General features: G+C 39.9%; 1 protein-coding gene across 2 annotated transcripts in view; it reads left to right on the forward strand.

Annotated features, from left to right (window-relative positions):
* Positions 1-15,304, forward strand: part of LOC144649405 (protein fantom-like) — a 35,192-nt gene extending 19,888 nt beyond the window's left edge. Inside the window, exons 23-41 of one of the 2 annotated variants that reach the window (XM_078508891.1) lie at positions 1,300-1,365; positions 1,478-1,558; positions 1,962-2,077; positions 2,763-2,832; positions 3,290-3,419; positions 3,644-3,738; positions 3,819-3,966; positions 5,383-5,537; positions 6,534-6,659; positions 7,236-7,328; positions 8,002-8,246; positions 8,838-9,060; positions 9,626-9,716; positions 9,799-10,079; positions 11,522-11,714; positions 12,277-12,349; positions 12,929-13,013; positions 13,884-13,926; positions 14,901-15,304. In XM_078508891.1, the coding sequence (XP_078365017.1) occupies positions 1,300-1,365; positions 1,478-1,558; positions 1,962-2,077; positions 2,763-2,832; positions 3,290-3,419; positions 3,644-3,738; positions 3,819-3,966; positions 5,383-5,537; positions 6,534-6,659; positions 7,236-7,328; positions 8,002-8,246; positions 8,838-9,060; positions 9,626-9,716; positions 9,799-10,079; positions 11,522-11,714; positions 12,277-12,349; positions 12,929-13,013; positions 13,884-13,926; positions 14,901-14,992 (2,406 nt within the window). In that variant the 3' untranslated portion in view covers positions 14,993-15,304. The remainder of the gene's footprint in view (positions 1-1,299; positions 1,366-1,477; positions 1,559-1,961; positions 2,078-2,762; positions 2,833-3,289; positions 3,420-3,643; positions 3,739-3,818; positions 3,967-5,382; positions 5,538-6,533; positions 6,660-7,235; positions 7,329-8,001; positions 8,247-8,837; positions 9,061-9,625; positions 9,717-9,798; positions 10,080-11,521; positions 11,715-12,276; positions 12,350-12,928; positions 13,014-13,883; positions 13,927-14,900) is intronic. The other variant, XM_078508892.1, reaches the window with a different exon arrangement.
* The last annotated feature ends 7,054 nt before the right edge of the window (positions 15,305-22,358 follow it).

The raw sequence follows: 22,358 nt of genomic DNA on the forward strand, positions 1-22,358 counted from the left end.
AATGGATACTGGTAACTTTGTTCTTTTAGGCAATGCAATTTATATTCATTCAATGTCAAGATATGGTAGTCTTTTTCTTTTACTGAACATTAATTTTCATCTTAGCCATATATTCATCACCAGCCAGTAAAAGCTGGTTTACACGATATATTTACTATTTTTTGAAGTTTTTGGAAAATCCCTATATAGTCGCTAAATCTTGCTCAGAAAAAATCGTTAAAATTAATAGCTGCTAACAATAGTACTCTCTCAGTATTTCTTTGAATGTCTACCCCATAGCACTCAGTGGATGTTGACAAAGCAAAAAATTACCTGAGTGCAATGATACACCCCTGGAGAACTACAATTACCACAGTTGAACTAATATGTCCCTTTTTGACAGACCATGTGTATGAAGAAAAAATAATTGTAAGGGTTTTATGCATAATACTGTGTTTACAAATGTACTTTTGCCTTCAAAAGCAGAGCAAATTTATCATTCACATAACATGATAAGGCTTGCTACCCAATGAGCTACGAATGCCAGAGGAAATTTTGATTTAAGTTTAAGTCATGAGATAGATGTACTTGGGAACTTCGTTAACGAGAGTGTGACAACGAATATAAAATATTACGAGATACAAAAACTTGACGAACGTGCAAATGAATGATCGACCGAAAGACAAAGCAAGATATCTCTAATTGTTTCCAAACGTATCAGTTTAATCTTGCTGAGTGAGACTAATTTGTAGCGGAAAATACTGCCTTATTTAGGGTGATTTATTACTTACCCACTATTTGATTGCATTTCAATGGAAGATAATTTCATATCCGCGGACTTTCAAAATAAGCTATTGTTCGGCGTGCAAGTTTCTTGCTTCCTTGCATTGGCCATCCTTTCCATTGCATTGTGTGTAAATGTGGATTCGAGCACTGGCCTCACTAGAAAAATTCCTTCCAGAAAGGAAAAAATATTCGTATTCTCCTGATGTACATCCACAAGTTTGCATTACAACTCGGGAAACCAGCCCTTGTACATCCGCCATTTTGAACTTAATTTAAACTTAATATAAAATTGCCAGGTTACCAAGGGAGTTTACACAAATTTAATTGAATTTCTCCAGCAAACCGCTATAAGTCGTTCTTTGCATTCACGACTTAAAAAGAACTCCCTCGTCTCCAGCCTTCCTCTCTACTAGTGCCAGTTTTCTCTCTTCCCCTCTGCTACCACAGGAATCCCAATATTAAGGATTAAAAAGAAAAGCCAGCGGTGGAGGCTAGTTTTAAGTGTCCACTCCTTCTCTGTCTTCCTTTTTACAGAAACTTGAAAGCCAGATGCGGGACATAGCTTATGGAACCAAACAATATAAAGCTGCTCCATCAGAGGTGATACACTAAAGAGCCTTTTCTGAGCAGTGATATTCAGTTCTGTTGTTTGTGAGGCTTTGTGCGGGTTTAGAGGTTTTAAAATCTTATTCTGTTAACCTTATTTTGTTAGCAGGAGTCCGAGTTTGAGGAAATGGATAGTACAGTCGAGCTGGAACGAGGACAAAATATCTTTGAAATTCACATTGAAAAGGTAGTTTTGCCCTTGGTCATGTATATAGAGCAGTTTTCAATTGAGTGTCGTAAAACCAAAACCAAAGTAATTACACTGGCCAATCACAAAAGGCACAGACAATCCAGTGAACCAATCAAAACTCGAAGCAAATACATGTAGCTGGCACAAAGCGCGGGAAAACGTGCGCGAGCGAGTCACGATTGGTTTTGGTTTTACTCCTGATTGGCTGAGAAAGTGGCGCGAGATTTTTAAGCCAATCACTAAGCGTAGTAATGCAAAACCAAAGCAAAAAACAATTCACTTTCGACACTAAAGTGAAAACCGCTCTAAAGTTAGATATGTGCTTTTCTGTTGTTAGCTTTGCTTGTTGTTGTGTTATGCTGATCTTATTTTGCATAACAAATTTTCGTATTTTTATCAGGTAATCTTTTCTCAAGAAGCCATCAAAGAGTTTGAGGATGATGAGCCAGTGACTTTTGTCACGTACGAGTTCTTTGAACACGAACTTCAAACCACGCCCGTTGTCAAGGGAACCAGGTAGAACTCTCCTTCACTTTAAATAACCTACAATTCTGTGGCCAAGGAGGGAGGGGTCAGGCCAGAAATCGCTTTAGTAACATAGTGGCTCTCATTCCAAACCAAATTACTAGTAGCTCGCCAACACAAAGTAACGCTTTCTTTGTTAGTTACTAGAGCAGTTTTCAATTGAGTGTCGTAAAACCAAAACCAAAACCAAAGTAATTACTTTAGCCAATCACAAAAAACACAGACAATTCAGTGAACCAATCAAAACTCAAAGCAAATACATGTAGCCGGCACGAAGCGCGGGAAAACGTGCGCGCGCGAGTCACGAATGGTTTTGATTTTACTTCTGATTGGCTGAGAAAGTGGCGCGAGATTTTTTAGCAATCACTAAGCGTAGCAATGCCAAACCAAAGAAAACGCAATTAACTTTCGACACTCAAGTGAAAACTGCGATATCGAGCATTTATTTAGATTTTCATCCTTGCTCTGCCGAACGACTTAGTAATACCTGAAACGTAAAAGCCCTCTTATTGTTTCTCTGTTTCTTTAGACAAGTTAGATAAGTGAAACTTATAAGTGAAACTTATCGATATTTAATGTTGGCCAAGTCAATAATTTATCATCCTTAATACAAGGTCATTCGTTTTATAATCTGTTGAATTTACCACTAAATGAGTCATTTCTTAATTTCTTTCAGACCCGAGTTCAACTTTACTTCGCAGTATCTTGTGAGAGTTGACGATTTCTTCCTGCATTATTTGCAAAAGGTAGGCAACTTACTGATGTACTGCTTTGATTTCTGTTTGCTGGAGCTACAATGGGTTCATAAAACTAGTCCAGTGCCCTCTAACATGGCAAATCATATTTTTTTCTTTTGCTGGCCAGTTTTGTACACAAACAGATTCAATCATGATTTGGAACCAGTTTTCTCGCGCTTTCCACTTGTTACGGGCTTGCCGCTGAGCGCTTGCCGTCGTCTACTTGTTCCCCGCGCTTTTCGTTGGTTTCATGTTTTCCCGCACTCACCCTGACTGGTCACATGTTTTTGCTATTGGTTCATTGCTCTCAGTCAGTCTGGGAGAGGCCTGCGCCCCTTCGTTGGGGGGTTGGGACGAGAGGACGGCTGACATTTCAGACTATGCTCACAGTACCATATCTTTGGTTTGAGCTTTACTAACTGGCCTATTTTACATGTTTTCAATGAATTATGTTTTGATCTAACAGGAATCCACATTAATCGAGATCCATCGAGCATTTGGTACTGACTACAAGACTGTAGCAGCTTGTCAATTGAAGTTTAGAGACCTGCTTGAGAAACCTCATGGGAGAGTTCATGGCACTGCTAAGCTTATAGGTAAGAATTATTGTTCTCAGTGAAGCTTCTTGAAATTCAGCCCAAAATCCGTTCGAGATTGTCAGTAGGAAAGTTTGTATAATCTTTCCGAATCTTGCTAGCCATTTGGCTTAATGGATTGGAGGATTGCGCCTATTTATTCTTCAAAAGTACTCGCATAGTTGCTATAAGCTCTGTTTTCAGTTTGCTTTCAGTTTGTTGTCTTATCTTTCCTCTATTAAAAGGCTCCAGGCCCCCGTGTCAAGGCGTCGAGTTCGCGACAATGGAGTACTGGGTCAGACTAAGAGTTCCTATGGACCAAGCAATCAGATTATACAGGGTGAGTATGAGTGATGGTTTTTTGTTTTTATGAGATCGTCGCGGTTATTTAACCTTGATATGCGTTCTGTTCCGTTTTAGGAGCGTACCAAGGCGCTGGGTTACATGAACTCCGGAGCGTACAAAGCCCTCGAAGACGCTGGTCACGTGCCAGAGAAACCGCCTTCTGACGTCAACGAACTGGACGTGCATATCATCAGATGCAATGGGGTTAAACCAAGAAGACAAGGTAAGAGTCGTGTCCGCCGGTCAGGAGGTAAAGTCTTCTGTATTAGTCCTAAGAAGGAATGAGACTATACCTCGTCTGTTTTCAAACACTTTGAAACTAAAATTGAACTGAAAACGTTATTTAAACACGGTAAATTCCATTCAGATAAAGCTACAATTATTAAAAAAGAAAGGATAACTGAAAACACTAACTAAGAAAAGCTAATTTTAAAATAGTTATAACATAATAAACCTGCTTTACAAGGATTAAGGACGTTCACGCTAATTGTTTATGCGCATCCTTACTGCGCACGTAATTTATGTCGCAACGCCATCCACGCCATACATTGAGCGCGCGCGCTGAGAAAACTTTCTAAGCACATATAGGGAAGGTGGCCGTTCTGCTCACTTCGCTTGGAGTTTGCTCTCTTAAATGGTCGGTGACCCCTACTTTTTTCTTAACGGATTACTTTTGTTAATTAATATCTACGTTTTGCGAGAAAATGAAAAGAATCTATCGAGTGGAAGTTTGTTTTTATTGTCCGACTGACGTTAGGATTACGCTTTTCGAGCTTTTCGTTTTGCCGTACGAAAGTTTTTAATGCCTTAATTTCAGGGTTAAGTCTTACAAAAAGGATATCAACTCTAGGAATTATTTAAGTAACAGACGCCCTTGTACAAAATGTGACTAAGATCGTTTGCCTCCGTTCACTTATCTTCGATATTATTAACTAGAAGCCTTGTAAACACTGCTGAATTACGCGCGCCAATTTCTCAAAATCAAGGTAGTTTTCCACACGCTTCATCTCTGAAACAAAGTCGGTGAGCCCAACTTCTTTTTACATTTCTGACACAAGTTACTCATCACCTGGCCGCAGTAAAAATTTTAAAAAAATCTATCGAGTAGAAAATTTTTGCGCGAACGTAATTAAATGCTAGTCGATCGCCCTTTCGAAGGTGTGTTTTTTTCAATTTATTTTTAAGCTCATTTAGAGAGTTTGGTAGTTTTATTTCTCTCGATAAACTATTCCATAACACAGCCCCGCTATAGCTTAAATTTTGTTTACAAAAATTTGTTTACACTTTCTTCTGTGCAAGCTTGGCGTTCTAATAAACTGAGTGGTTAGTTTCTAAAGAAACAGTAGTGTTGGGTCGGTGAGCGGGCAAACACTTAGTTAATTAAATGTTAACTTGAAGCTGATAAAGGTAAACTATTATTATAAAGCACCTTAGGGTTTAAAAGCTGACGTTTCGAGTATTAGCCCCTTGACGGAGCAACGACGAAAAGCTAGTGCTCAAAACGTCAAATTTCCAAATTCGCAGCAGCTTTTCTCATCTAAAGTTGACAATCTTCCAAGTATCAAAGTAGACTTTTCACCTCCACCCGTGGTAAGCGTAAAACAGAGTAGAATTAATTTGCTCTTTGTCTGTTTTGCAGGAATTCAGCCCAGTCCATACGCGGTTTATCGTTTCTTTGACTTTGCTGATCATGATACAGACATCGTACAGAACACCAACACGCCTGAGTTTAATGACATCAAGACATTTCCTATGCCTATGACACCTGAACTTGATACGTACCTCAGGGCAGCGGTAATACAGCTTTACTGGAATAGTATTACAGTCAACTCTCTTTTAACGGACACCACTATAAGACGGACACCTGGGGCCCGTTTCTCGAAGGTCCCGATAAGTTTTCGCACCCGGAAAGCCAAAGCAAAATCCTGAACCTTATGATTATAGAGCTGTTTTATTCCATGATATTTTTAATATCAACGGAAGTTCCCCTCATACAAAGTTTCAGGCCTATACACGTCTCTGTTTTTAAGATACAGATAACTAAGAATGGCTTAACGGGCCCGATAAGTTATCGGGTCTTTCGAGAAACGGGCCCCTGGTGTTGGTCTCATCCCTACCGTTTTTCAGTCATTTTACTGTAACTAAACTCCCAATAAGACGGACACCTATCTAAAACAGACAGTTGGAGCCGGTCCCGACGGTGTCCGTTTTAGAGAGAGTTGACTGTATTTTTTTCATTTTCTCTTTTTGTGTGTGTACCACGGTCACATGCAAAACCAAAACCTGTTCGGTTTGGCTTAGCGGGGTTTTCCCGCGCGAACAGTGCAGCGTGCTCTGACCAATTACGTACAAAAATGAAACCAATCAGAACCTGTGATTGGTTAGGGAAACTCGTGCAATGTTCTCAGAGTCTCAGACCAATCACGTACAAAAGCAAAACCAATCAGAACTTGGCTTAAGGTGAATTCTCTCGCGCGTTTGTGTCTGTTTTGTTTGTGCTCACTAGGTGATTGGTTAAGAAAACTCGTGCAGCGTGCTCTGACCAATCACGTGCGAAAACAAAACCAATCAGAACTTGGCTTTAGGTGAATTTTTCCGCGCTTTTGTATGCACTGACCAATCTGACTGAATCCCACTCGAAAGTGATGTGAACAAAAACAATCGCCAATGAAGGGATATTATCGCAGTGTTCAACCAAATTCTCACAACTTACTTAAAAAGGAATGTATGGCTATCAGTAAGCAGATTTAATATTTAGATCTGAAAGGGTTTTTGTTTGGTAATTTTTAGGCGTTGGAGATCTTTGTATTTGATGATGCTGATCCCGAGCCTGCAGTTTACCTTGGACTCGCTAAAGTGCCGTTGATAACGCTTGCTAATGACAAGACCATCAAGGGAACTTTCGAACTACAAAAGGTAAGTCAAATATTTTCACCATTCCTACGTTCCTCAATTTTCGACTCAACTCAATTTTTAGATCGGATAGAATTGAATGTTTGAAAGAGCTGGTGCTTCTGCGCTTGCGTTTAGATCTTTCGCGATGCTTTTCGCGCGTTCAACGTTCAACGAACAGTCTCGAAATTATTAAGAAATTTTACATCCTGGACTACATCTCGCAAAAAGAGAGAGCTAGTAGAAAAATATTTGAAGTAGCGCGGACATAAACTTTCCTTCGAAGCGCACGATTTCCCTTGTACTTAGTTCTCGGAATACCCCTGGCTTTTCGGAACAAGTAATGTCCGCGAGCAAATATCCCTGCAATCCCTGCTTTCGCGCTTTATGTTCAGCCGATTAATGTGTATATGTTAAGTCATTTTGTCGTGAGCAAATGAAATTCGCTTGAAATCGAAATTAATAGTTACTGAGAAGGTAGAACACAGCAAGAAACAAAATAGAAGGCTAAAACAATAATGGCCGAGAGTTAGGGAAAATTAACTATTGAAAACGTGAACGAACGTAATTTTAAGTTCCCATCTTCTTTGAATTTTTCAGGCCTCCGGAGGTGTTAATGGAACAATCGATGTTTACTTGAAATGGAGATATACTTATCTTCCGGCTAGTGCCAAGCCTCGCGCTGCGCCTCAGGTATGTACTTCTTCTTGACTACTCAAGCCCTACTACCAGTAACATATCGTCAAGTAAGCCCCCACCCCCAAATATGACAATCTTAGAGTCAAAAATTATTTTAATAATAAGCCGTCCCAATAAAAAAATTAATGAGATTACATTTAAGATTTTGCTGTTATAAAAGAACTCTCTCGTTTATAAAGCCCTCTACTATAAGACTTCTGTTAAGTTAAATTGTTGTTGTTTCGTTTTGTTTTTGTTTTTGTTTTGTTTTGTTTTGTTTTGTTTTTTTATCAGTAATTTGAAGACTTTTGATGTTCACCTGATTGTAAAACTTGTTGTGTGCTTCATATGCCGCTTAGGTTTGGGAAGATTAATCATGCGATATTCTGATGAACGGCTTAATTTCATACATAGCAAAAAATTGGTGATTCCAAACAGTTGTAAACAGGAAACATTGCAGTGAACATCTGTAGGCTGGTTCCGGTCACGCAAAATAGTCAAAACCAAAATTATCTTACCATTTACTAGCCTGCGAACGCAGACGATTTTCTGTCTTTTGTTTCATGCCGCCGAAACAACATTCGGAAATCCGTCAGTTCGCTCGCTAACAATTCACATCCCGAACAGAATTTCCGGATATTTTTTGCTAACGGGTAAACAACCATGATTCCTTTTCGTTGTTTTTCAGCGAGTAATGCAAGTGCCCGAGGATAAGGAACCATTCAGCTCTGACAGTGAACCTGAATACAAATCCGCTGTCAAGTCACCGAGCAAGAGAGAGAAACCGCCCTCGCCTGTTGATTCATCGACTCCTAAACAGGAGCAGCGCCAAGAAAAGGTTGCAAGGCGAGAGCCTGCTCAGCTGGCGAAGATTAAACGAAAACCATCGGACCTGTTAGAAAAGGTCGAACCAAAAATGGATGAGCGGAAAAAGTAAGTTACACTACATATTCTTGCGGACAAATTTATCGTAAGAGAAGCTCAAATCGAGAAAAGCGACTTGACATATTCTGAATATCTTTCGAACCTGCGAAGCCAGCGGGTTTTTCGCCTCTTCTTCACCTTGCCGAAAAATCAACGGCATTATAACAGACGAAATAACATAGTACCTCATTACACGAAGTTTTCATGATTATGGAAGAGCGGTATTTGGAGACACAATTTTCGCGAATTTGGACAATAATTAGTTCAACATTTCTCTTATAACACTGTAAATGATCCACTTTTTTCTAGCGACATCACATCACTTTGTCGAGATTAAAAAGTATCACTAAAAACGCGTTAAATTGATACGAGAATTTTTTATTTAACAAGCCACCCACACAGATTTCAAATTTGCCGCCGTTCTTCTGTTCGATAAATCATGAGAGACCTGCCAAGCCAATGAGACTTCAATTTTATCGATACCCTTTGCCTTAGGTTTACTTAAAACTACTCTTTTGCGCGAGTTTTAATTTTTTTTTTTCACCTTGCCTTTGTTTGCTAATTGGTTGAATTTATTTTATTCGATGTCCGAAAACAAAGAGAAAAGCCACTGGAGTCGATGTCAGTAGATGAGTTGGTGGAGGCAACAGCCAAGAAACCCCAGCCTGCCCCGCGCACCCGAAAACTTGAACCCGAGAAGCCAGTGGAGGAAATGTCCATTGACGAGATGGCCAAGGCGGCCGAGGAGCCAATGGAGGAGCCTGGAGGCGAGGTGAAGTCCAGAAGAGAAATTACCGAGTCCGAGACCTCCGAGAGTGAACAGGTACTGTGAAAATGACTCAAACGGGAGATTAGGGTAGGCACGGTGACCTTATGGTTAGGGTCGGACCATTATTTTTTGAAATTGTTTGCAGGGCCTAGAAAGACAAAATGAATTGTTTGCAAACATGACATGTGTAAAAATAAAGAGTTTGCATTTTGACTAAAAATTGCGCAAGACACTTAACTTTCACGGTGACTCTCTTCAGCTAAGAGTTTAAATGGCTACCTGCTTGGTGGTAACCCTACGATGGACTAGCATTCCATCCAAGGGGTAGTAGAAATATTCCTAGCTGCTTCATGGTACGAAAAAACCGAAGATAAGCGCTGGCCTCTGTACATCGCCAAAAATGACTATATTTCGTGACATTACCTATCTCTTTCATGACTGGTGTCACGGCATACGTGTAAGGCCTCGCATCGTGACATAGAAATCCTTAAGAAAGAGCCACTGAGCTCGTAACAGCGGTGATTAGTCATTTTTGGGTTGGGTTCAGCAACTTCATCCTGTTACCTACCGGCAAGCTTTTTACTTTAAAAATTCATTAACACTTTAATTTATCTTTAAGAATGACGAGGCACTTGTAGCCGAAGAAATGAGACGGACGACTGAAGCTGCGGCGGTCAGTGAAGACACCATGTTTGAGGAGCCAGCGTCAGGTACTGGTCAGCAGACTTCGCTAAATCAGGTTCTACTTCGTGTAAACTTGCGCTAATTATACTGTGTGGTTTTGCTGACTAGATTTCGATTCAACACTCGGTGACGAAGTGGACCTACCCATTCCCGCGGCGGAGTCCAAGGAAGAACTAGATAAAGAAGAAGAAGAAGAACCAGCAGAAGAAGTAGAGGAGGACATCGACGAAGAGGAAGAAGACGAGGAGGAGGAGGAGGAGGAGGAGGAGGAGGAAAATAATAAAGAAGAGGAAAAAGGAGACCCTCTTGGTGAAAGTGGAGCGGAGACCAGTGAGAGTGAAGCTGTGGTGGTTTCCCCGAGACATTCTCGCGCCAAATCAGTCGCACAGGTAGGTCTGCACTTCTCAACTCAAAGGGGAATGCTGAAGCAAAATTCAGGGTGTTTCTTTATGAAATAGAACTTGATTAGGTAAGTTAACCGCTGTCCACTTATTTTACCATTAGACGCTGTTAGCTTGCATATGTGAAGAGCCTCGCCACTCACCAAATGTTTTGACTGTTGGACAAGTTTTTAGCTTCTTTTTGTTGGTTTCCGAACTTCGTTGTCAATCACAGAGGCAACAAGATGCACGTGCAATAACTAGCACGTGGCTGCCTCCCAGTTTAACTAATTGAATTTTGATTGGCCAGGAAGCGTTAAACTATGATAAATATGCGCGTCAAAATTGTTTCAGTTCTAGCTTGCAGTGCAGGCAATTTGAGCGAACGAGCGCATTTTGAGCCAGGGCTTTGCGACTCTAAGATGGCGGCGAGACGCGAACAAAATTAGCCTGCACTGCAGACCAAACGTTTTCTTGTGTAGATCAAAGCTTTATCGAGTGGCAGCTTTAGGATTTGTTTGAATATAAATACCTTAAAACTTCATTATTACTTTAGGGGCTTGAATTTGGTTATTGTATGAAGCCAGACGCTAGATAAGTTTTTTTTTAATACAGTGGAACCCCGCTTTACGGACACCCGCTTAATACGGACACCCCGGTATTACGGACAGTTTCGTTGGTCCCGACGAAAACCTCATACATTTTCTTTTAAATTAACCAGCTTAATACGGACACCCGTTAATACGGACAACGGACACTTTTCCGTGTCCCGAGTGACACACTGTCATACATTGTCAACCCCGCTTTACGGACACTGTTTATCCGTGCACTGACAATTTTCATTGTCGCGGTTATTTGCTAACTTCACCCTTGCCAATAATGACATAATTTGACGAGTTAAAACGATTTCTCACAGAGTAGCGTAATAGCGTGACTTACGAAGGTTTTGTCGAATCTTCAGCCCGCCTGGTTGTGTCGCAAGCTCAAAGCTTCCGTGTTAAGTTACCGACTTTTTAAATGAGTTTGTAGAGTTTAAGAACGGTTACGGTTAGAGTCTCGGTTACAAAGGAAACTTTATAGAAAACGTTCGGTTGCTGTTGAAATGCGTTTTATTTCTTGTATATAGTAAAGTTGCGACATTTTCAAATAATTCCACTGTTGAGTTCATTAAAGTGTAGTTCGAGTGTCTGACTAGATCGTAAGGTTTTCGTAAAAACTATTAATTTTAGTCAGGGAGTTCACAGTTTGCATTTGTTACAGTTAGAGTAAAATCAAACAACGTTTTGTTGCCGTAAGAACGTTCGCCTTCGTCTTTGTGTTGATAAAACATGTATCTGTGACTTTTTTCTGAGAACCCGCTTAATACGGACACCCCGATAATACGGACAATTCGACTTGTCCCCTTGGTGTCCGTATTCAGTTAACGGGGTTCCACTGTATTGATTTTTCAGCCTGCCTCGACAGTGGTCATCCAGGTCACAAGTCTCACCCTCGACTCAGAAGCGCCAATCTTGGATGATCCAAACGTTAAACAACTGTTTGTTGCTTACAAGTTCCTGGATTATGATCCTGCTGACTTGGAAACGCCCATCTCTTTACCAAAGCCTCCTCCTAACAGGCCTATATCATATAACTTCAAGAAAGGTAAAGTTTCAACTGCAGAAAATCCCGTAAAACTCACCGTAGTGTTATAACCACACTGGTACAATTTTGAGGGCTCGAGACTAACGGTAGCCAACAAGCCACAGGCTAGTAGAAATGCAGTTTAAGCTAGTAGATTTTGGGCTTTCACTAGCTTAAATGGCTAGTGGAAATGTCAGACAGTTTTGTGAAAAAGAACTTTAAAGTTTAAACTACAGCCGGAATATCCCGTAAACTCATCGTAGTGTTTTTGCGACACGGGTACAATTTATTTTTGGAAACATACAATATAAACGACACCCAATCCGCTAGATTTTGTGTTTGTTAGAATATCAAGAATATGTGGGGGCCCGTTGATCTAATGGTCGGCGTTTTAAACTCCAGGTCGAGCGGTTTGGGTTTGAGCCTTACCAGGATCACTGCGTTGAGCAAGACACTTTAGTCCCAGAGTGCCTCTCTCCACCCAGGTGTTGAATGGGCACCGGCAACTTGACGTAATTGGTATGAGAATACTGATACATTGCTTGCTTTTGATATTTCTCTCTGACGTTCTTTTGTTTTTCAGTTTTTCATGTGGATGCTGAGAAAAATCAAGCGAAAAGAAATTACCTGATTTACATGTTGTCCAACGATATAAAGTGAGATATTCTGATATACTTTCTGTTTATCAGTTTAATTGTTGTTCTTTCATGTTTTTTTTTTTTTTGCTTGTCTGTTAGTCTGTCTGTCGGCCTGTCTGTCAGCCTGTCTGTCTGTCCGTCTGTCAGTCGGCCTGTCTGTCTGTCTGTCTGTCTGTCTGTCTGTTTCTCTTTTGTCTGTTTGATAATTTGTTTCTTTGACCACATTTTCTTCTATTTCTTGTCTCGCTTCTTTAAACTGTATGTCAGACTGGCTAGATGTGTCACATGGCACCTATGGTTTGTTTGAGACTTTCCCTTTGTAAGCTAATCAATCTTCTTCCTGAAATCAGTGCAAAGCTGTACTCTTGAATAATTGCACGGTGCCCAAAGGCTCTTATGCAAGAAATCTTGGGTGCCCAGCTCTTAAAAACTTTCATGATAGCAAAGTTATACAAATAGCCCAAAGAAAAAAAATAAGTCGCCTGTGGCACCCAGACTCTGCTAGAGCACAGCTCTGCTGAGTGTATGCATCTTGCACACCTACTCAGTTGTCCGCCGTGCGTGATCGTCCAAACTAACTGCTGTATTTCTTTATAGACTGGAGTTCACTGTAGTCAGTGATCCACCTGAGGATGAAGGCGACTGTGTTGATGTGGCTTATGCCTCAGTGGATTTCCTGCAGGTTGGTACCTTACCTACACATCATCCGGGTCATTTAGCTTTAGGACACTGACGTTATTTAAAATACACATGTATAGGTAGATGTGCTATGTTCTTCTTGTTCAAAGCTCAACAACTACATTGTTGATAGTTTTTTCTTGTATGGCTCTCGCTCGCTGAGGGTTGAAAATCCTCGTGCAACTCTCATCCTTTACTCAACTTTCAGCCCCTCCCTCTTGGCCGCTCTTACCACCGTAAATCAGATAACAAACATCTCTCGTTAAAAACTTTAATAGTAATCTCCCCATAGGGCTTTTCAGAAACTATTTACAATAAAAAATAAATCTACTTAACACTAATATTTACAAATAAAATTGAAAACTAAATAAATAATGATCAAAAGTTTAAAAGAAGACGATCCCTAAGCTTTAATTTAAAAGAGTACAGAGATTTAGCGTTGTCAGCAAACCAGTCCCGGCCTAATCTCCCCTCTTCCCCCTACCCGCCTAATCTCCCCCCTTCCCCTTAGCTGCCTGATCTCCACTCCCTGTTCAATTTCCCCTCTTCCCCATCCCACCTGATCTCCCTTCTTCCCCCTTTCCGCCTGATCCCCCCACTTACAAATGTACCCCTCCCGACTCCGCCTAATCTTACCTCGTCCACATCCCCACCAATTCTGCGTTGTTCCTAATCTCCCCTCTTCCCCCTCCCTTTTTCCCTTTCTTACCCACTATTTCCCTGTGTTAACAGTTCTTTCCAGCCGTCTTTGTCAATGAATCCATCAACTCCTACTTCTTACTCTTTCTTTGAACTTTTCCAATTTGCCATTCTATGGAACGAGTCTTCCTAAGTTATTTGCCAGACCGTTTTGTAATCTTTTTCTTGTCATCAGATATTAAATGAAGGAAAGGACTTCGTCGACAAAGACATTGAACGTAAGTCATACAGTGAATGTTATTACTTCAATCTCTGACAGCTGTTGTTAGTCTCAGTCCAGCAAGACTTCAAGGGACCGTGTCACGGTTTTAAGCCAAACATAGGTATAGAAAATGTCCATCAAATTCGTTTAAATATATAAAATACCCTTAAAAAACAGTAAAGGAACATTTCAATAACACAGCAAATACAAAGGAACGGATGGCCAAAAGCGACGAAGATTGAAACGGGTTGCGATGTGGGTTTTTGAAATATGGTCCGGCGGAACAGTTTTCAAAGTTAATCTTGTTTGCTTGTAACTTTAGGTAATAACGCCTGGGAGACACATTTGGCTGCAATGAAGCTATGTTTTTTTTTTTTTTTTTTCATTTAGAATCATAGAATTAATTTCTTTGCAAACATTTAGTTTCATAGCGAATATTTGACAAAATTTTATAACATAAAATTAAATTAGCCGTGACATAGTCCCTTTAAAATTTAGCCAATAAACAAGTATGTTGTATCACCTTATTGAATACAGTAAACCCACCTATAAGAACCTAGATGTTTCAACTTAGCCTAAATAGGCTCTTGTAGAAATGACATTTAGTGGGATTTTAGGCTACTTAGGTTTTTAATAGGTTCTTAATTTAATAGGGGCACTAGCGATCAGCACAGATAACTACTACAGAGCATATGTGATATGGAATATATTGGTGTATTAAAAAATGATCTAAAATACAGTTAAGATGATAACCATACATTAGTTATCTTTTCAAAGTACTAGCATGCATGTCTTTCATGCTGCAGTGTCCATAAAATGCTGTGTTTCATTTCGTCTGTGCCTTTATTTTTGTAAAATAATGAAGAACCTATTGAAAATTTTAGGCTAAATAGGTTCTTATGAAAAAGGGGTTTAAAATGAAAATTTTAGCCTAACAGGTTCTTAAATTTTAGGTTCTTATATGTGGTTTTTACTGTATCTGTTTTGCAGTATACGACATTGAGAGTAACTCTGAGATTGGAACACTGACAGTCACTGTGGAAGCGTTAGAAGCACTTCTGGATTTGTATAACGACGAATAAGTAATTTATAGACCGGTCTTCAACTAAAATCAATCCATTTTATCCAACATCCGAGTAAAGCTCTACCAGCCATGAACGTCAACGATGCATTGTTGTACATACATACGTGTACATACAGAGCTATTGAGACCTCGCAAGATAGGATGTTTCCACCCGAGAAGTAGTGAAGCCTTGTGTAAAAATAGAAGTATTTTTGTTGACAAAATGTGTTGTTAACAAGCATTTTATAAGACACTGTAAAAATTATAAAATCTTGTAAATAAATTAAGGGCTTTCGAGCGCTAACTTATTGACTTTATATGTTTAGTACAATAAAAAAAATATTCTAATTTATATATTCTGACTTCACGGTCGCGGCGTTGAAATTGTAAAGTGGTCGGTTCGGAACAAATTAAATTAAATAAGTAAAAAACTATCCCAAGTTAAAGATTTACTTGGCGAGTTTTAAATAGTTTGTGAAAACAAGCAAAAATTAAAGTACAAGTTTAAAATGGCCACTGCAGCTCATATTACGAGCAGACTAGACTAACCTCATTGATTCGGGGGTCCTGATTTAAAGGAACTGTGCCACAGATTTTAGCCAAATTTTTTTATAAGAACGTTGAGGCTGAGTTTGGCCAAATTTTTAAGAACATGCGAAGAACATACCTCAGGCTGAGAGTGGAAATGAGTTAAAATTTACCGAAAGTTGTTTGGTGCGACATTCCGCACCAGATCACGGAGAGCAGGCCGCGCAAGCAAGTCAAAACAACTTGGAACACCGAATTACGGCGAACAATGCTCTTTGATACGTTTCCTGGCCTCGCGTCCGCGATGATTTAGACGTTCTTTAATTAATATAGAAGAAAATGAGTGTAACAACAAACAAACAAGGATCTTTACTTGCATGACCACATATACATATATTACTAGTTGTACCTATCGGTAAGTGCCAACGAGCGAAATACTCATGTTTGTTCATAAGAACAGATATTGAATGGTTTTTGATAGAACTATATTTGAAATGACCAAAATGTGGTAAATTGTATTTTAGGTAATATGCGAAAAAATGCTATTTCTCTGGTGTTCATAAATGAAACAAGCTTGATAGCCTGCGTAGCAGGCGCCGTAGTTTCCAGCGCGCGTATTCTCGCGATCGCGCACTTTTTTAAACACACTAAAAAACGTACACAGATGTCTGCTACGCAGGCTACGGGTTTGACAGATTGATAACTCTTGACAAATCTTTAAATTCTTTTCAACGTTAAAATGTCACAAAATGTAGGCAATAAACGAGGTTTAATCACTTTTTTTTAAAAATACAACACGCGATGGTTAAAATGTTTTCGTCCACAAAAGGGATAGTTGCATTTCAAGAACTTCTTATAAATCAAATCCCAAAATCAAAACTGCTAAGATTCTTTTTAAAAATAATTTTCAGTAATCAGAGACAGTAATGCAGGGGTCAGATTTCAGTCTCGCATTCGAAGTGCACGTGCCACGTTCAGTTACGCAAAACTTGAAAAATTTGAACAGAAAACAAAACTTGAACGGTTAAGGATTATTTGGAGACAAAATTTTTATTCAAGTTAACATTACATTTGCCATTAGAAGTAAAAGAACTTTTGACTTTCTTGTGTGTATGACATGCAGTAATTTTAGTGAGCGTCGCTTTGTATTGATGTTATTCCTACGCGGAGCGAAAATGCGTGCCAAATAAAATATAAACGGTATTTGATTTGGAATAAATCATCGGTCAAACAATTACTATAGACACAATCAACACTAAAAGGAAGCATTTATCCGACTTCAGCATTCTCATAAGCCAAGAAAACTCTATTTGAAGTCAACAGTCCGCTTTTGAGTTTCATGTCTCTCTTCGATCGTAAATCAAAGGACTCCAAAGTCGAAAGATTATTTCATCACTTTGAAGACCTTGATGTTCATTTTTTCGGCGGCCGAATATTCTGTAGGGTATTCTCTTTCGATTTATAATTCCCTAAAGGTGTATTTATCGGTAAAGGGATAAATGACCACATTGAAAATTTTAACAGCTAGCCGCGTGGACGCCATTTTGGTCATTTGCTCTCTAGCAAGGAGTGAGAGACTGGGAACCAGTTTGGAAGAACAATACAACCCAAATATGGGGTTTACTTACACCCAAATATGGTCAAAAAAGAAGTCCCTTACGCAGAACTTAAGATTTTCTCTGCCTATACACTCTTACGCACACGGCTCTATGATTCTGCCGCCTCGACAGCCTCGCCTCTTGGCTCGGCTGTCTCGTTGGCAATTATTGATACCCAAATTTTATCGCAATTTCCCGTCATTGATTAACCAGTTGATTTTGTTGAGGGTTTCCGTTAATTCAACCTGTTGAATGGTCACTTTATTTTGCCACAAGGTCTCCCCTAGGATTTGCAGTGAAGCCAGTTTCTTAAAATAGATTTCTTTTGTTATTATCTTTGTGTTGAAATTGTAAAGAGGCGGCTATGTCACAATGACAGCTTTGTCCTCGTGTACCGTTGCGCCGTGATTAGCTGTAGTGTATTGTTTGGTCTTAAGCATCGGCTTTTGTGAACCGGTACTCAAAAGCCAGAACCAAAATAATGCTGACTTGCGTGACCTCCGGTTAACTTGTTAAAACTAACTGCGCTAGATATATACCACAATACCATACCGAGTCAAAGAACAAGCGAGTCAAAACAACTATGGCAACTGCTTCCGACCAAACTTTGGACTGCCCCCTTTCATTTGTGCCACGAGTTCAAGAAACGTTTCCTCTACTGATTTCGCTTATATTGAATGGAATTCTTTGCATCGTCACTGGAATTTTATCTGTCGGAGGTAATTTGTTGGTATTATTGACGATTCATGGCAAGCCAGTATTTTCTACGAACCCAAATATTTTATTAGAAGCCTTGGCTTCCGTGGATCTATTGACAGGAGTTATTGCTGTACCTCCCTTCGTGGCGTATCAATGGCAAATTGTTATCACCAATGTGAACTGCGTCTTGGCTTCAGCTGTACTCGTTTATTTAACAATTATCCTGCGAAATCGCGCGGAATATCGCCTGATACTTAGCCGACGAGGCCGTAGGCCGAGTTGGCTAAAATCAGAGGATATTCCGCAAGATTGAGCAGGATAATTGTTTTATTATTCAACAAATTGTCAACGAAACACATTTTGCAGAAAGAAAAACTGTAATTATGGACCGCTTTACAAGATTTCGGACGAATCTTCGCAACCTACGTATATCGCAAGATATCTGTTATGTACGGATGACAGATATCGTTAACATTTTGACCATATTTGGGCAGCGCGCGCATGTGTTGAATAATAACTTCAGATATGCACCGTGTTTTCCGTCATTGTTATACTATTTATTTCCCTCGAGCGCTCGTTTGCGATTTTGAAGCCCTTCAAGTATCAAGCGCTAGTCACAAGACGAAGGATACTGAAAGTTTTGCTAACTACCTGGTGTGTCTGGCTAGTTATTTTGGTTGTGAAAAACACGTGGCTGCATCATACTGGCAAACGATTCTCCGCAACCATAGGTTGGTGTTTCGTCGCTTTCTTTGTTGTCGTTGGATTCTTGTATCTCAAGATGTTCAAAGTTATTAAACGCCATCGGAGAGCTATAGCCGCGCTACAGACTGACCCCAAAGTCACAAGACAAATGCTCAAAGAGAAAAAAGCCTTAAACACCGTACCGCAATTCATGTGATCGGAGCTTTCATTCTTTGTCACGTGCCGCTCGTACTATCTTTGACTCTCGCCTGGCTTCGCGTCATTTCGGAAGGACGAAATTCGTTTATGGTCTTGTCTTGGGTTGGGTTGTTATTTAACTCGTGTTTGGATCCGTTTATTTATTGTTAGCGCGACAATCGTATAAGAAGAGGAATACTCCGCCTATTACGATGCGGTCACAACACAAGAATCCGCGGCGTCATCTCAGTTCCCGCGCTTTCTACAGAAATGTATCGGGTTGATCCACAAGATACAGCGACTTGAAACGAAAATGAATGCACACTAAACGTACTAGTGCTTACAGCGAAAAAAACTTAGTTGTCTTGTAAATAGTTTTTTTCACGCAAAATTAAAATAAAAGTTTTCTTTTGCCACTTTCGCGGTGTAACGAGTAGTATCGGGGTGGGAGATCTTTAGTTAAAAAATCTATAGAATAAGGGAACTAGTTTCTAAAGAAACTACTTGCCCGCCAAGAGCGTAAGAGAAAAGGTGGCGTTTTACACTGACAAAGAGTCAACATTCGAAACGTTAACATTTTCGTCTGCAACGCTTTCGAGTGGTATACTATGAAATATCCCACGAGACACTTGTATTTTCGCGGTATACACACAAGCCTTTGTATACCAAGAAAATACAACTGACAAGTGGGATATTCCATATAGTCCATCAGCTGAGATCCGAAAATTTGGGTTCATGGCTCACTTTCGGGGAACAAACGAAACATGTCTTATCTTAATCCTTGCCTATTGAGCATCACAAAAATGTATGATAGCAAGGTTGGAACGGTAGCTTTCACTTAAAAATCGAATTTTAAATTGGCTCCCCTATGGCTTCTTAATTTGGCCGCCATCTTGGATTTTTGGGGTGAAAAAGCTACAAAGCTTCCTGCATTCTTTTAACGTAAACGAATCGCTTTCAAACGCAAATTTAAAACTTATTGGAACTAACAACATGATTTCGTTCATTCTAGTGTTTCAAAAACAACAACGTGATGTCATATGTGACGTCGCCACGGCTGATTATTGTTCACAATATGACTGTTTGTACCACAAATAAAGCAAAAAGTGCTGATTTAAAAATTATTTCACGAAGAAAAGAGAGCGCGTAGATAAAATACCATTGCCATTCAAGTGTCTTGAATAAATCCCCCTAAAAAGCAATCGTCCCACGGACATGCAAAGTACTTTAAAAAAGAGGGAAGAGGTGCGAAGACCAGAAAAGTGGAGCTTTGCCAACGTACGAAACGTACGTCCGAGCTATGGCGATTAGCGGGGAGGAGTTGCAGTATCCGAGGTGATCATTAAAGATACGAAAGCATAAGTGTATCAGCTGTACGAGAAGACGTGTCAGAGTGTGGATGTGCTGTGCTATGAGATTCACGGCGCCAGGGAAAGTGAAGCCAGAGAAAAGTGAACGGCGCCCGGGAAAACTCCCACCACGCGAGGCATCTCCACTAGCCGAACTCAATGTTACAAGAGGAAATTTTCAAGCCACAATCTAGAGAAGAGCTACTGATTCCCTTCCGGTAATTCCTTCACCGCTCCAGAAGAGTTGACAGAAGCATAGCAGCAGTGAAGGAGGACTTTATACGAGTGTGGCGATTCTGTCTGTTCTGTACTCAACAATCTCTTAACTGAGCCCTATTCTAACCTTATGCGTGGACGTAGCTATGTAATCTGATTTGGGGTATACTGATTAATGGTGTAGTATACTTGAAAAAACGTAGCATTGCGATGGAACGCCTTTATGGTAATTTTGTTTTTTTAGATGATTGAGGAGCAAAAGGAAAACGAGCTGAAAAACAAAATGGCGGACATTGCGACCTCATTTATTGCGTACTTTGCTTTTATTACCGTAAACAATGCTAAAATAATGTCCCGAATATGTAGAACCTCTCAAATATATATCTAAGCAAAAAATCCGTAAGTATTTAAGAACGAATAAAAAAAATTAAGGAGTTTTGTTTTAAAATCCAAGATGGCGGCCAAAAGAAGGATATGAGAGCAAATTTCAAATTCGATTTACACAGTGAAAGCTACCGTTTTATCCTTGCTATCACACATTTTTATGATGCTTAATAGTCAAAGAGTAATATTAGACAAGTTTCCTTTGTTCCCCTTAAGTGAGCCATACAACACCACTAGCTGATGGACTAATAGTCTACCACGACAAAAGTGTTGTGTAACTTTTTATACCGTGCCATAGACACAACGCTTACCAAATATCGTCGAGAATAAGATAGCAGAGCACGATCATACCGTCGAATATACAACGGCTTTTCTGAATTCTAGTATCAAATCCAATATGATCATAGCTTTTACTTCTCTCTGGCTTGTCCCGTCACGCGTTGTTTGTACCAAGAAAAACAAACATACACCGTACATCTTATGTTTTATTTGCCCACAGAATGCTGAGGTTGACCTTCGCTGGACTAGCATACAACACAGTAGACAACGAGCAGTCCTATTTTTTCGCAGAGTCCGTCGAGCGCGGAGCGAAAAAATAAATTTTCGCGCTTCATCCCCATTTTTCGCACCGTCATTTAGTTTTTCGCTTCTCTTTTTTCGCTTCCCGCTCTACGGACTCTGCGAAAAATAGTGATTGTTCCTAGTCTAACAATACAGTACAAAACAATACATTTTAACGTTTACTTACTGGCGCTCCCTGAAGAGGGGTTTTCAGTGTCAATTTTGAACAAAAATTACTATAAAAATTTGGAATGCAGTGAAAAGGAGAAAGCAAAACTGGCTTCTAGTCGCTTCACAGATTCTGGACTTTAATACAACAAGGCGGACGCGCATAAGCTAGAACTATTGAACGGCATTTCTTTCAGAACTGCTGATCAACATGCAACAATTTCATCGAAATACGGCGTTTACTCAGGAGTCAAGAATGGTCCCTCAAAAAGTGAGTGCTCGCAATGCTCGCAAAATTTTAGTGGGTGCTCGTTTGCCGTGCTCGCATATTTTTACAAGTGCCGCATGCTCGGTTTTAATAGAGGTAGGTTTGAAAAGTGCTCGGCTGCAAGGCAATTTTGTCAATGCTCGGCTCGCAAAGAAAAACGCTAGCAAAGACCATTTGATACCCCTTTTACTCGCCTTATGTTCACTACTGGCGCTGTTGTAATACCACGTGGCAAGCAGTGAGCCGATATGACGAGAGAAAAATAATCTAATCAATCACAAGAAAAATGTTTAGTCATCATTCTTACACGTGGACACTGTGAATTACTAGCTATCAGTAATCTTACTAGATTAAAATGCTTTTAATATCAACCGTACAATCACGAGCTGTCAGTATTTTTGCTGACGGGTATTACATTTTTTCATGATGTGTAGTTTAGGATTTTCCAAACGGAAAGTGCAATTTACTCCCAAAAACTGATTGCAGAGGTTGATCACAAGTTAAAGCATCAAGTGAAAGCACCCCAATCAACGGTGCGGTGTTAATTTAAAAAAAAAAAACGAGAACTGGCTCTGAAAAGCGTTTCAGCATCTAACTGATTAGCCTGCAATATTTTTGCCTCTTAGGCTCCCGCTTCTACCTAGGATATATTGCCCTGAATTTTCACGTGTAGCGGGAGCGAAAGAGGCGGTTAATTCTAAGACAATGCTTTCTTCCCAGAATATATTCTCA

Source organism: Oculina patagonica, chromosome 4, assembly GCF_052425735.1.
Source record: "Oculina patagonica isolate OP01 chromosome 4, crgOcupat, whole genome shotgun sequence".
Lineage (NCBI taxonomy): Eukaryota > Metazoa > Cnidaria > Anthozoa > Scleractinia > Oculinidae > Oculina > Oculina patagonica.